This window comes from Phocoena sinus, chromosome 16 (genome assembly GCF_008692025.1).
Source record: "Phocoena sinus isolate mPhoSin1 chromosome 16, mPhoSin1.pri, whole genome shotgun sequence".
NCBI lineage: Eukaryota > Metazoa > Chordata > Mammalia > Artiodactyla > Phocoenidae > Phocoena > Phocoena sinus.
The window spans coordinates 82,588,154-82,599,811 of record NC_045778.1 but is presented as its reverse complement, the minus strand read 5'-3'; the positions used below and the strand labels follow the sequence as shown (position 1 = coordinate 82,599,811).

Sequence of the window (11,658 nt, the reverse complement as noted above, 5' to 3'; positions counted from 1 at the left end):
GCTCAGGTCCTGGCAAAAGGGCCTCCCCACGGAGAACCCCGCGTCCGGCCAGGGGATGCCCCGCAAGTCCTCCCCCGCCCGCGGCCAGCGCGGGGTGCAGCTGCGGCCCTGGGGCACGGCGGCGGGCAGGCTGCCGGGCGCCCGCGGGTACCTTCTCGCCCGCCCACCCACCGCGCCCACAGCGCCCACAGCGCCCACCGCGCCGCCGCCTCCCGCGGTGGAAGACGGCGCGGTGCGTGCGCACTGGTGCGCTCGCGGCCCGGCCCGTGGGCTCTCCAGGGAGGGCGGGAGGTGGGAAGGTGGGCAGGCGCCGGGCAGCACACCCTCCCGGCCCAAATCCTGCGCCGCTGTCACCTCGCGGCCAGGGCGCCCCGCGACTCCCGTCGAATGAGCGGCGCAGGTAAGCGCGTGGTGGCTGCTCGCGATCCCGTCGGCGGGGTGGTCCCCGCCCCGGCCCGCGGCCCACCGGAGGCCAAGGGCCCTCAAAGTTGAACTTCGCGCGTCGCGGGTCGGGCGCTGGGCGGAGTGGTTGGAGGGGGGGCCGGGCTGCGCGCACTGAGGGGTCCCCGAGCCGGGGTGCGCTCTCCTCGCCTGCGGGAGCGCGGGTCGGGGCTTGGGGACGCGGGAGCCCGGGACCGTGGGCGGCACTTCGGGCCTGGCCTCGCAGTGAACTTTTGCGCCGGGCCCTGGCAGCGTCTTGGCGGCTGGCGAGCACGCCTGGGCGGCCTCGCGGGCTCCGGGTGGCCTCTCCTCGAGGCCTTCCTGGCTGGGCTGCTGAGAGGTGAGCGCGTGCAGAGCGCCCTCGGCGCGGGGGAGGCGCGCACGGGCGCGGGCGGAGATTGGGGGTTCTGGGATTTAGTGGAACGACCCGGGATTTTTCAATCCCCGCCCCTCCCCCCAATACAAAGTGAGATCCCTGGAGGGCAGGAGGGAGGGCTCGAAACGCTGAGGTGCCTGGACGAGAACGCAGGAAGCAATTAAAACTCCTCCTTTCGGATTAACAACCAAAAATTGATCGATGTGTCAGGAATACCGCTGATTTATGAAAGGTGCTTATTCTCTGGTCTGGAGGATTTTATGTTCTCCAGGTGAAACCGAGTTCACCCAGCTCCAGCGCGGATTGATGTTTTAATAAAAATAAATAAAGGCGAAAAGCTCGCCAGGTCTTTGGGGACATCAAGTCTCAAATCGCAGAGTTGGACTAACAAATTGCATTATCTTTACATTTCATGTCTTTTAACCGTGTGCCCCAAAATTGCAAGCAGGAGAGCGCCTTCATTTCGAAAGTTTTAATACAGCGCTTAAAAGTTCGACTATCTAGCAATCAGTGTTTCGTAAGCAAAATGGCACGGGGAGGGCCTTGCAATTGTGGTAAGTGGCAGGCGTCGCTGTGCGGACGCGGGGTGAGCGCGGGCGGCGGCTGCGGGAGGAGGAGCGGGTTCCGGAAGGGGAGAGGGAGGAGGCGGCGGCGCCCGGAGCAGCGCGGCGCCCGTAGATGGCGCCCTGGTCCCACGCTAGGCTCCGGAGCTGCGCTCCGCCGGGCTGCGCGCGGGCGGGGGAGCTGGCGGGGGCGCGGGGCGGGCGCCGAGCTCGAGGCTCCGCACCGGCAGTGGGCCTGGACCAGGGCCGCACGGCTCAGCGGGAAAAATGTTAAGCGTATTGTTGGCATTTTTAATTTAAGGCCGGGGCAGTGTTGCGGGGCGGATGGGGGTCAGTGAGTCTGGGATGTCCGTGGGAGCCTAGGGGCTCCCCGGGAGAGACCCCAACTGGCTGCGGCCCCCTGGTGGTGACCGCGCAGCTCCAGTGCCGGCTCTCCGGGCGCTCGGCCCAGGCGGGGCACTGGGGTGCAGATACGCCTGGGTGCGGGCGAGGGTCGGCCGTGCGTCGGCAAGGACACCAAGTTCAAAGCTGCGCACCGATCACTCCCGAGGGCGGCCCGAACTGCCCAGAGGCCGCCCGCACCCCGCGCGGGATGCGCCGCCCGAGCCCGCTCCGCCGCCGTGGCAGCCTGTGCACTGCGCTTTGCAATGTAAATTTCAGCGGGACAAATTGCTTATTAATAGTCTAGAAGGGAAGCGGGTTTCTTTCTTTCTTCTTTTCTTTATCTGTTTTTATTTCTGCATGGCCCCCAGCTATGCCCTGGGCAGCCTCGCCGCCCAGCAGTTTTCTCTTCATTTCAATATCCTAAAGAAAATGCAAATTTCCAGTGTGGCCTTTTTAAAAAGTTAAATTAGCAACAGCTTTAAGTGACTCCATTAGTATGGAAAACATACACATTTTTAATGTGAGAATAGCTTCCTTTTAACGGGGCTCATTCTGGACTGTAAATTTAGCAGACCCCCGCATTGGTAAAGAATCAAGTCGCGGCTAAACGTGTCGCCAGAGGCGCACCCCCGGTGTGGCCTGCGCCGGGCTTCCCAGGAGAGGCCGTCCCGACGCCGCGTGCCGCTGGACCCCCGTCCGCTGGCTCGGATCCCTTAGAAGTCGGGAGAATGTGGCGAAAGGATTTGTGCAAGAGGGAAAGGAGGAGGGCTTGACACATTTCTGTCCAAGGGCAGTGTGCTCTCCCTTCCCTCCCAGCCTCGTCCTCCCGGTCCCCGCAGCTGAGATAATTACGCGAGCGGACTGACCGGGCCCGGCCGCGGTCACCCACCTCCCCACCTTTGCGCAGGAGAAGGGATGTGTACACGCTCCGTTAAGGTGTGGCCAAGGAGTGGGCGAAGGTGGCGGCAGAGGAGGGCGTCAGTCCCGTGCCATCCCGTTCACCTCCACCCCTTGGCTCTCTACCACCCCAACTCCTTTGCCCGGGTTGGCAAACCCGTGCTTCAAACCAGAATCTCACCGGCAAACTTTTGCGCTCCGTTGGCTTCCACAGGAGGTTGTTCAGTTCCATCATGGGATCTGGCTCTCCCCCTCCTTTACCTTTAAGCCAGTGGCAGGGCACTCCATCCCCGTCCAGGAAAGAGTTAAGATTTATGGTGTACTGGAGAGGTCTTGTTAGGATGTAATCTGCATTTTTAAACTACTGCGTAATAAAAAGTGAGAAGTTTTGAGACACCTTTCTTGATTATACCTCTGGCGATACTTTAGGTTTTGCATTTAATTTGCATTTTGTTCTTAGTGAATATTGAAGTCTTGAGTGGAGGATTGAATTTTATTAGGACATCTGGACTGACAATATCAAATCAGACACCAGTGTCCCAAAGCATGCTAAAATTTCAGAGTTAATTAGAACGCAGTGTGTTTAATTAAAGCCAATTATAATATTTGAAATTATCTGATCGATCCGTGTTTCTACAGTTTGGGTGTGATTAGGTGTTGATTGGCGTACTTCGCGCGCCGTTCCATGTAGAAGCTACTCTGGGGAAAGTTTGCTTTGTAAACTGGCGGGGGCGGGCGTGCGCGCGCGGAACCCGCGTCCGGGGCGCCGGCTCAGGCTCAGCCTGCCCGACTGCCTTGGGGCGCCGCTGAACGCAGCTCGGGAAATCCCAGCTCGTTGCGAAACCACTGTGCCTTTTCGGATCCGAGGGACCCCGCCACGCTTCAGCTGTCTTTCCCAGCACCGGTGCGCCTTCCGAGCTTGTTGCGGAGAGGCAACCTTTAAGGTTGCAAGGTGCACTGGGAGAAGCCCGGCTGGCAGAAGGCGAGTGTTTGATTTTGGATTCTCGCTCTGGCTGAAGAGCTCCCAAGGCTGACTCAGAATATGCGGTTAGACAAAGTAACTGAAAGGACCAGAGAAAAGTTAGGACAAGGAGACAGTAATTAACTGTTTCCTTTCTAATTTCGCACGCTGCAGGAGCCGAGGTGCGCCCCGGCATTTTCGGCCCCGCTTGGAGCTAGGTTTTCCAAGGAGACGGTCGAGCGCGTTCCGGTGGCGTCCGCTGCCCCCCACAGGGCCGGGCACTTGGAGCGCGCGCTTCTCTCCAACAAGGGCGTGAGCGCGGTGTCCGCCGCCTGGGCCTTGTTCCCGGTGCCCGGCTCGGCCTGACTCTTGCAAACATACGTGAGCGGCAATTAGGACCGGGCGGCGGGTGGACGTTTCTTCGCGCTCCTGAGGTCACGGGGTCAGCGAGGCCTAGGTGCGGCCGACGCGCAGAAGCCGCGGCCCAGCTGGTGAAGCCGGGCGGGGAGCCGCGGCGGCCACCTGCCCGGGGGTGGGTGGGAGCCTGGGCGGCTCGGCTCTCGGCTGCGCTGCGGCGGCACTCCGCTCTACTCACCCCAGGAGGCGCTGTTTATCAAACTTGGCCGCCTTGGCAGGAGGCGCCTGCACGTTCTCACTTGGAGAATTGAGCCCTTTTCGGTACTCAGGGGTGGGCCTACAGAGTGACCGGTGTTGAGGGGGGGTGGGGTGGGCGGCGGTGCAGAGAACAGGGGTCTGAGACCCTTCGGTGCTCTCTTTTTAGCTGTGAATCCAGCCAGGCCTCCCGCCTTCCAGCGCAGGGGAGAGGAGCCCGTAGAAGCGCCCCGTGTGTCCAGGGCGAGATGCCCAGTTGATTGCCTCTGAGGGCAGGCGGGACGCGCGTCCCGGCTTGGATTCCGTCGCCACAGGCCTCCTGAGGTCCCCGCAGCTTCCGTCTCTGTATTGAGAGGGCGAAGGCGCGTTCTCTGGGCCTGGAAAACTCCCCAGACTCTGGCCCGGCCCCCTTGGTACGCAGCTTAACAGGTTGGGGTGGCCTGAGTGCGGAGCCCTGGCTTCCCCGGTCTCCCCAGGCCCACGGGCGAGCGTGCCCCCGCGGCGCAAGGCAAAGCCCGGGCGCGCTCAGTGGCCGCGTCACTGACCCCCGAGGGGCAGGGTTTGCGAGTGCCTGGCTGTTCCACCCCACCCCGCAGTTCACGGGACTTTCTAGGTGCGCCCTCCCGGGATTACTCTATTCTCCGGCTCCCCCAGCCCCTGCGACCTTCTTCTCGCCGGGGCCCAAGGTCAGTCTGGCCCTCCGCTTTCGGGTTCTTTTCCCGAGCCGTGCCTGTGCGCGGCGCCGGGCCCAGACTCGGGGCCGGAGCCGGGCTGGAGGCCGGGTCACCGGCGCTGTCTGAGCGTGACCCCCGGGCGCGGAGGACGTGGGGCGGGCCGCGCCTGCAACTCAGCACTGGCGGCGGGAAAGCGAACCGCTGGCCTTCAGCGCGTTGGCTCCCACCCTTTCCCGAGGGCTCTGAGGGACATGGCCGCGCAGCCTGGGCCTGAGGACACTGGCGCTACGAGGGAGCCGCACCCGGCCGCGCTCGCGCACCCCGGATGCCTCCTGGGGATTGGCTTCCAGGAACCCCCGGCCCGGGCTTCTCAACGCCGGAAATGCAGTTTATTACTCTTCGGAAGGCTGGGAGAGAGGGCGGCTGGCTCCCGGGGCTCGGCCGCGGGCAGGAAGGGGCATTCACAGAGTGCTCTGGGCGTTGGGCCGGCGCTGACGCCGCGGCCGGCCTTGCGTCCTGGGACCCCAACTTGGCCGAAGTTTCTGGATGGCTCGGAGGCCGGCACCAGCCCGACTCCCGCTCTCCAGGCCTCGCACCACGCGGCAGTGGAGGACCCGTGACTGGGAGGCGCGAGGGGGAAGTTCAACGCCTGGCGCGCGCGGAGCAGCCCTCCCCTCCTCCCGTGGGTGGGTAGTGGGCGCGGGCGGGGGGCTTGGTGCGCGCGGCGGCCTGGACACTGCGCGGCCGGCAGGGAGGCCGGGCTGGGCCTGGGCGCGGGCGCTGCGCGTTTGTACCGCCCGGCCCAGCCTCGGGTGGTGCCGCAGGTCAGTGGCCAAGCGCGGCCGCGGCCCTGCGCCCTGCACGCCGCTCCCCGAGCGGGGCTCCAGGGGCTGCGGGCGCTGTCTCTTTAAGGTCACTGGCTGCTCCGGCACGACGTGGGGAGGACAGCTGGGCACTGGCCATCTGACTGACTCCGGCGTGACATCTGGGAGCCCACTGGTGTGTGGCACGCGAAGCGCTTGATGCCGCTATTTAAATGCAAATGCGAGGGGGCTCATTGAAGCCTCTCCCCGTAAATCCGCACAAAAGGAATACTTCCCAACCTCCGAGGGGGAGGAGGAGGAGGCAGTGGCGCGAGGGCCACCCGTGCAAATCGCGTTGAGCGCGGCGCCCTGAGCTGTCGTCGCCGCCGTCGCGGCCCGCGAGGTTTCCAGCGAAGGTCAGGCCCCGCCCGGCCCGGCCCCTGGGCGTCTGTCTGGCCCCTGGGAGCGGTCTGTGCGCGGAGGCTGGACCAGCGGTCGCGGCGGGCCTGCTCAACTTCCAAAGAGTCAGCCGGCGCCCGCCCCCCCTCGGCTTTCCCCGCCTGGGTACTGGGCTCCCCTAGATCCCCGGAGAGCGAGAGGGGCGGGGGCAGGACTCCTGCTAGAGGCGGCGGGCGCGGGGATGCGCTCCCAGCATCTCTCTGCACATCCAGGAATTGACCTGCGGCCCCCTCCGCCGTCCCCGGCCTGGGCGCTGGGCCCCTCGCTCCTCTCCGCTGCCGCTCCCGCCCCGTCAAGGGGAAAATCTGGGGTGGGGTGAGGTGTGGGGGCTGAGGGGCTGCCCTGCCAGGCCGCTCCCCAGCAGGCCCGTGTGGAGACCCTGCCCGGCTGGCGAGTCCTCGTGCCCGCAGCTCGGAGCCAGCAGTGGAGTGACAAAAAAGATAAAGTTGGTGAATGATAAAGACCGTATTTTCCACGCTTTGGGTGCGGGACCAGATGATCTAGAAAATGAGCTGAAATGGATTCAGCCTCCGAGCCTGTTGTGAGAGCAGCTGATTCCCCCATTTCGGGCCAGATGGCTGCTGAACACAGATTTGCATTCATTTTCGCTTAATATCATCCAAAATAGTGGGGCAGCTGCATTTGTTGTCAAAAAGGTTTAAAACCCCTTTTCTTTCTGGGGCAGGATCGTTACCTTATGTGATGGGCTTATAGAACTTTTTTTCCCTCTTTAGTCAACAGTATCAGATTTAGAAGGATTTGTTTTAAAACCTTCTAATTTGGTAATCAGATTTAAATCGCCTTGGCGCGTGTAATCTGAATTAAAGATACTGTAAATGATTTTAAGCATGATACTTTCGTTAGAGCAAGGAAGGGGGTACCTCCAGCGTGGGCTGGGCATTTTAGGAAGTGTGCTACAAAGGGAACATTGTTTCCCCTTTCCAACTTCATCTTTTCCGAAAAGGCACTTTGCATAATCTGACAATAACGCTTGCCTGGTCGCTCGCCTTGCGGTGAGCCCCAGAAGCAGCTAAATACGCAGAGACAAAGCGGTTTCTCAACCCGACCCTCCACCGTTGACTAACTTTATTTTGCGTTGTCCCTCCACGAGGAAAGTGTTCCCTCTTCCACTGGGTCGGCTGTGGGTGGAAAGCACTGGGCTTATTAGGAATACAGAAATTTTCATTTACTTTATCGTGAATAGTTTTCATACACTTTGATTTAAGGTTATTAACATTCTGTAGACAGTGGCATCTTTAATATGTGGCGATCGCTTCTAAAGACTAATCTCATTACCCTCAAATAGTCATAAAATATGATTTTATTATACTTACGTATTTAATTAGACGGCCGGCACCGGAATGGATTTTGAGATGGGACTGGCGCAACAGCTGTGATAATTCACTTATCTTTGGCAATAGTCATTAACCCCCAACACCAGCAAAATAGATTGCTTTCCAGCACTGCTTTTTTTTCTCACCCCTTCCAAGAGGCTTGGGGGTCCCCAGATAACGTAAATCGGACTTTGATTTTCCCGATTAATTAAAATATTAACGCACACACACTGCCAATTCATGAAAGAAAAAAAAAGAGTGCTGCCCCAGACCGGGCGTGAAGAGGCTGTCCTGCGACACACTGCACCTTGAAACCTGTTTTTTTTATTTTCTGTTTGTTTTAATCAAAAGGGCCTGAATTCTCTCGGCAGGGAAGTGCCGGGACAGCTCCTGGCCGTCCCCTGGGCCTCCGCTCCGTGTCGCGCAGACGTCCTTTGGGCGGGCAGTGCGCCTGGGCGCCGAGTCCCGGCTGCCTGCAGGAGCTCGGCCGCCGGGCCCACGCGCTACCCACACCCAGCTGCCCTCCAGATTCCTGGAAACCAGGTCTGGAAGCCGCGCGCCGCGCGCCGCGCGCTCACTCGGGCTCAGCGGCACCGAGGGCAGGACCCGGGCGCCCGCAGCGTCTGCTCGGCTTTTAGAGCGGCTGGCGCCGGGGAGGTCTGGTCATCGCGCAGGGCGCGCAGCCGGACACCGGGCTCGGGGTCGCCGCAGAGGCCGGGCGCGCTTCCTGTCCACCCAGAGAGCCCGGAACCGCCTTTGTCACTCGCCGCGCCTAAGGACAGGCCGGGGGACGGGGTCTCCCGTGGCCACCGGGAAAGAGAGAGAGCGTCTGGCAGAGTCTGCCTCCGACGTGGGTCCCCAGCCCGACACTCGGTGGCCTCCGCCGGGGCGGAAAGCACGCGCGCCCAGAAAGGCCCAGACGGGGGCAGACCGGCCCCCCCAGCCGCTTTAGGTCTGCTTAGAAAACAGGCTGAGCTGCGCGCCCCGCCTTGGCCGGGGAGCCCTGCTCCCCGCCCCCACCTCGCCCCCAGGTCCCAGCCCCCAGCCCCCAGTCCGTTGCTTGCCCCTCCAGCTCCCTTCCTGCGGCCTGCCTGCTTCTACCACTTTTCCCTTTGGGCCATCCCAGGGCGACCTGCGGCCCCTTGCATTTAGTGCCAGCATTTGGGCAACTGGGGGCGCCCCGGCATTTTACCCCCTGCTCCCCACGGTGTTTTGACTGTGTGGCTGATTTCGGGAGGAGGTATTAAGGGGCCAGGCTGCAGTTGTGCACTGGTTGTTTGTTTCATTTCAAGACTTATTTGGGCGAGTAGTAACTTCCTTGGCTGCGGGTGGGCGCGAGGAGCCGCGGCGCGTGGCTGGGGGCTGCGGCGGCGCTCGGTGGCGCTCGGCGGCGCTCGGCGGCGCTCGGCGGCGGCAGGGCTCGCTGGGCTCGCGGGGCTCGGGCCGGCTCGCGGCGCCGTCAGGCAGTCAGTCGGAGAGCGCGGCGGCGGCGGCGGCGAGGGGCGCGGCGAGGGGCGGCCGCTCCCATATATGGCGCAGGCGCCGCCCCCCGACGTCACCCTCTGACAGCGCCGCTCCCGGGGGCTTCGAGTTTTGGCTCCCGGGAAAGGGTCCATTCCTCGGGGAGAGAGGGCTGAGTTTTGTGCGCCTCCATCCGCTGCGCGCGCCGCTCCAGGCCCCGCCGCGCCCCGCCTGCGCCCGGGACTGCGCCGCGGCACTCACTGCCCCGTTTATTTGTCTTTGGAGCAGGCGGGCCGCGCCAGAAGCGGGCGATCCCGCAGTGTCCTGCAGCCGCGGACGCCGCCTGGCTAGGATGACACCACGTTGAGCGCGCCTGCAAAACAACAACAAAAACCGCCGCCGCCGCGGCCACCGCGTCCTGCTCCGCCGAAGCGCCGCCGGTGTAGCCGCCTCCGCGCCCCCGGCCGTCCGGAGCGCCCGGCCGCCGGTGTATGTCGCGCCTGCCCGGGACGGGCTGAAGCCGGCGGCGGGCCGGACCGCAGGCGCCGAGCAGGGCCAGCGCGGCCAGGGCAGCCGCCTGCCGCCGAGCCCCGAGCGCCGCTGCTCGCGGAAGCGCTTTCGGCCGGGAGCTGCGGCCGCCGCCACCAGTTTTCATGTTTGGGATTCAGGAGAATATTCCGCGCGGGGGGACGACCATGAAGGAGGAGCCGCTGGGCAGCGGCATGAACCCGGTGCGCTCGTGGATGCACACGGCGGGGGTGGTGGACGCCAACACGGCCGCCCAGAGGTACGTACCGGCCGCCCCCGCGCGCCCCGGCCCCGGCCCCGCCGGGTCCCCGCAGCCGGCCGGCGCCGCGCTCCTCACCGGGCCGCTGTCTCTTTCCTCCCGCAGCGGCGTGGGGCTGGCGCGGGCGCACTTCGAGAAGCAGCCGCCTTCCAACCTCCGGAAATCCAATTTCTTCCACTTCGTGCTGGCGCTCTACGACAGGCAGGGGCAGCCGGTGGAGATCGAAAGGACTGCTTTTGTGGACTTTGTGGAGAAAGAGAAAGTAAGTGCAAACATACAGTCACACTCTCCATCTTTCTAGAAGTGGGAGGCAGGCGGTGCCCAAGCGCGGTGGCCCCGAGTGCCCCCTCGGCGGCGGGGACCGCTCTGCGAGGCGCCCCCCGCCGCCGCCACGTGCGGCCGCCCGGGCCAGCCGAGGGCTGGGCAACTTCTCTGCGCCCCCGGACTTACTCCGGGCGAGGAGAACGCTGGCCTTCCAGCAGGAAAGTGACATCACCGCGCTGCTCCGAGCTAGGAATCCTGCCATGCGTGAGGCCAAGGGGCCTCGGTCGTGGAGGGGGACCGAGTGCGGTGGCCGCGCCGGACACCGATCGCACTAAATGCAATTATTTATCGTTACTTTCAGGAGCCCAACAACGAGAAAACCAACAACGGCATCCACTATAAACTCCAGTTGCTGTACAGCAACGGTAAGTGGCGGCGGCCGCTCCTGCCTTCCCGCCCCGCCGGGCTCGCTCTCCCTTTCCGCGATGGCTAAAGGACATAAAGATTTTGAGATTAAAATGACATGGATGTAAACACGAAATCTTCTCATGGCATAGAAGGAAAACAAAACATAAACGATCAATAAGTCGATGGCACTTCACATGATTAACCGGTCGGGCTCGAAGCAGAAAGTAAAAAGGGGATCGATACGGGGCGCCAGCAGAACATCGCTTTTAAGTGACTTTTTTCAATTTTGCAAATTAATGTTAATTATTGAAACGGGGGTAGCTCTGTACACTGAGCACAACTTACTTCCTGTGCACTGAGATTTAAAAAAAATCCTCGAGAGACATTAGAAAGAGTTCAGACTCTCACTTAGTTTCCATTTCGTGCTGTTTTCAAAAATAAAGCAGCACATGGCCCACCCGGAGCAGCGACCAGGCCTGCTCTCAGCCAGGCACATTTCTTGCACCTTTAAATGCAAACTCTAAGAGTATTGAGGTTCTTAATTAAGAAAAGAAAAAATTTAAATGAGAAGTGATTGGGGTTCTTTCCTGCCTTTGAAAGGGCATGCCTAACTTTTGCTGCATCATGGAGGTGGCAGTCCCGGGTTACCGACTTCCTGTGCCCCCGTGTGCCCTTGCTAAAATCCTGATGAGAATCTGTCCCTGTTTCTTCGCAGGAGTCAGAACGGAGCAGGATCTGTATGTTCGCCTCATAGATTCAATGACCAAACAGGTGAGAAAGTTTAAGCCTCGACACTAGTTTTCAGTGCTCAGCTGGGGCTGCCCTGGGGTTTCAGAGACTAGGGGACTGACAAATGGATCTGGTGTATTTGTTTTTCATTTAGTTTCCTCGACACGCTAATGAGAACTCCATATTTATTGGAATAAATGGAGTGATTGGTAAAATAGTTTATGTTGTCATTAGAACAGGACATAGATGCTTTATTAAATGGCTTGTGATTGAAATCAAATTCTGTCTTAATTAATTATGGTAATTAATATTTGACAAAATTCTCAGGGTCTCCCCCCTTGTAAAATTTTAAACGTTTCTCTCTCTGCTTGGAATCATTTCATTGATTTTTTTTTTTATCAATAACAAAGACAACTAACTCCTTTCCAGAGCCCATTGGGTTGGACTTGATTAGCTCATTTTTTCCCTCCTCTCCAGTGTGATGGTCTAGTAACACGAGACGTTT

The 11,658-nt window shown here is 61.2% G+C and overlaps 1 protein-coding gene across 10 annotated transcripts in view; it reads left to right on the top strand.

Moving 5' to 3' along the window:
• The first annotated feature begins 9,560 nt into the window (after positions 1-9,560).
• EBF3 (EBF transcription factor 3) overlaps positions 9,561-11,658 on the top strand; it is a 117,035-nt gene continuing 114,937 nt past the window's right edge. For all 10 annotated transcript variants that reach the window (XM_032607809.1, XM_032607807.1, XM_032607808.1 and 7 more), the window contains exons 1-4: positions 9,561-9,752; positions 9,858-10,014; positions 10,378-10,441; positions 11,140-11,195. In XM_032607809.1, the coding sequence (XP_032463700.1) occupies positions 9,619-9,752; positions 9,858-10,014; positions 10,378-10,441; positions 11,140-11,195 (411 nt within the window). In that variant the 5' untranslated portion in view covers positions 9,561-9,618. The remainder of the gene's footprint in view (positions 9,753-9,857; positions 10,015-10,377; positions 10,442-11,139; positions 11,196-11,658) is intronic.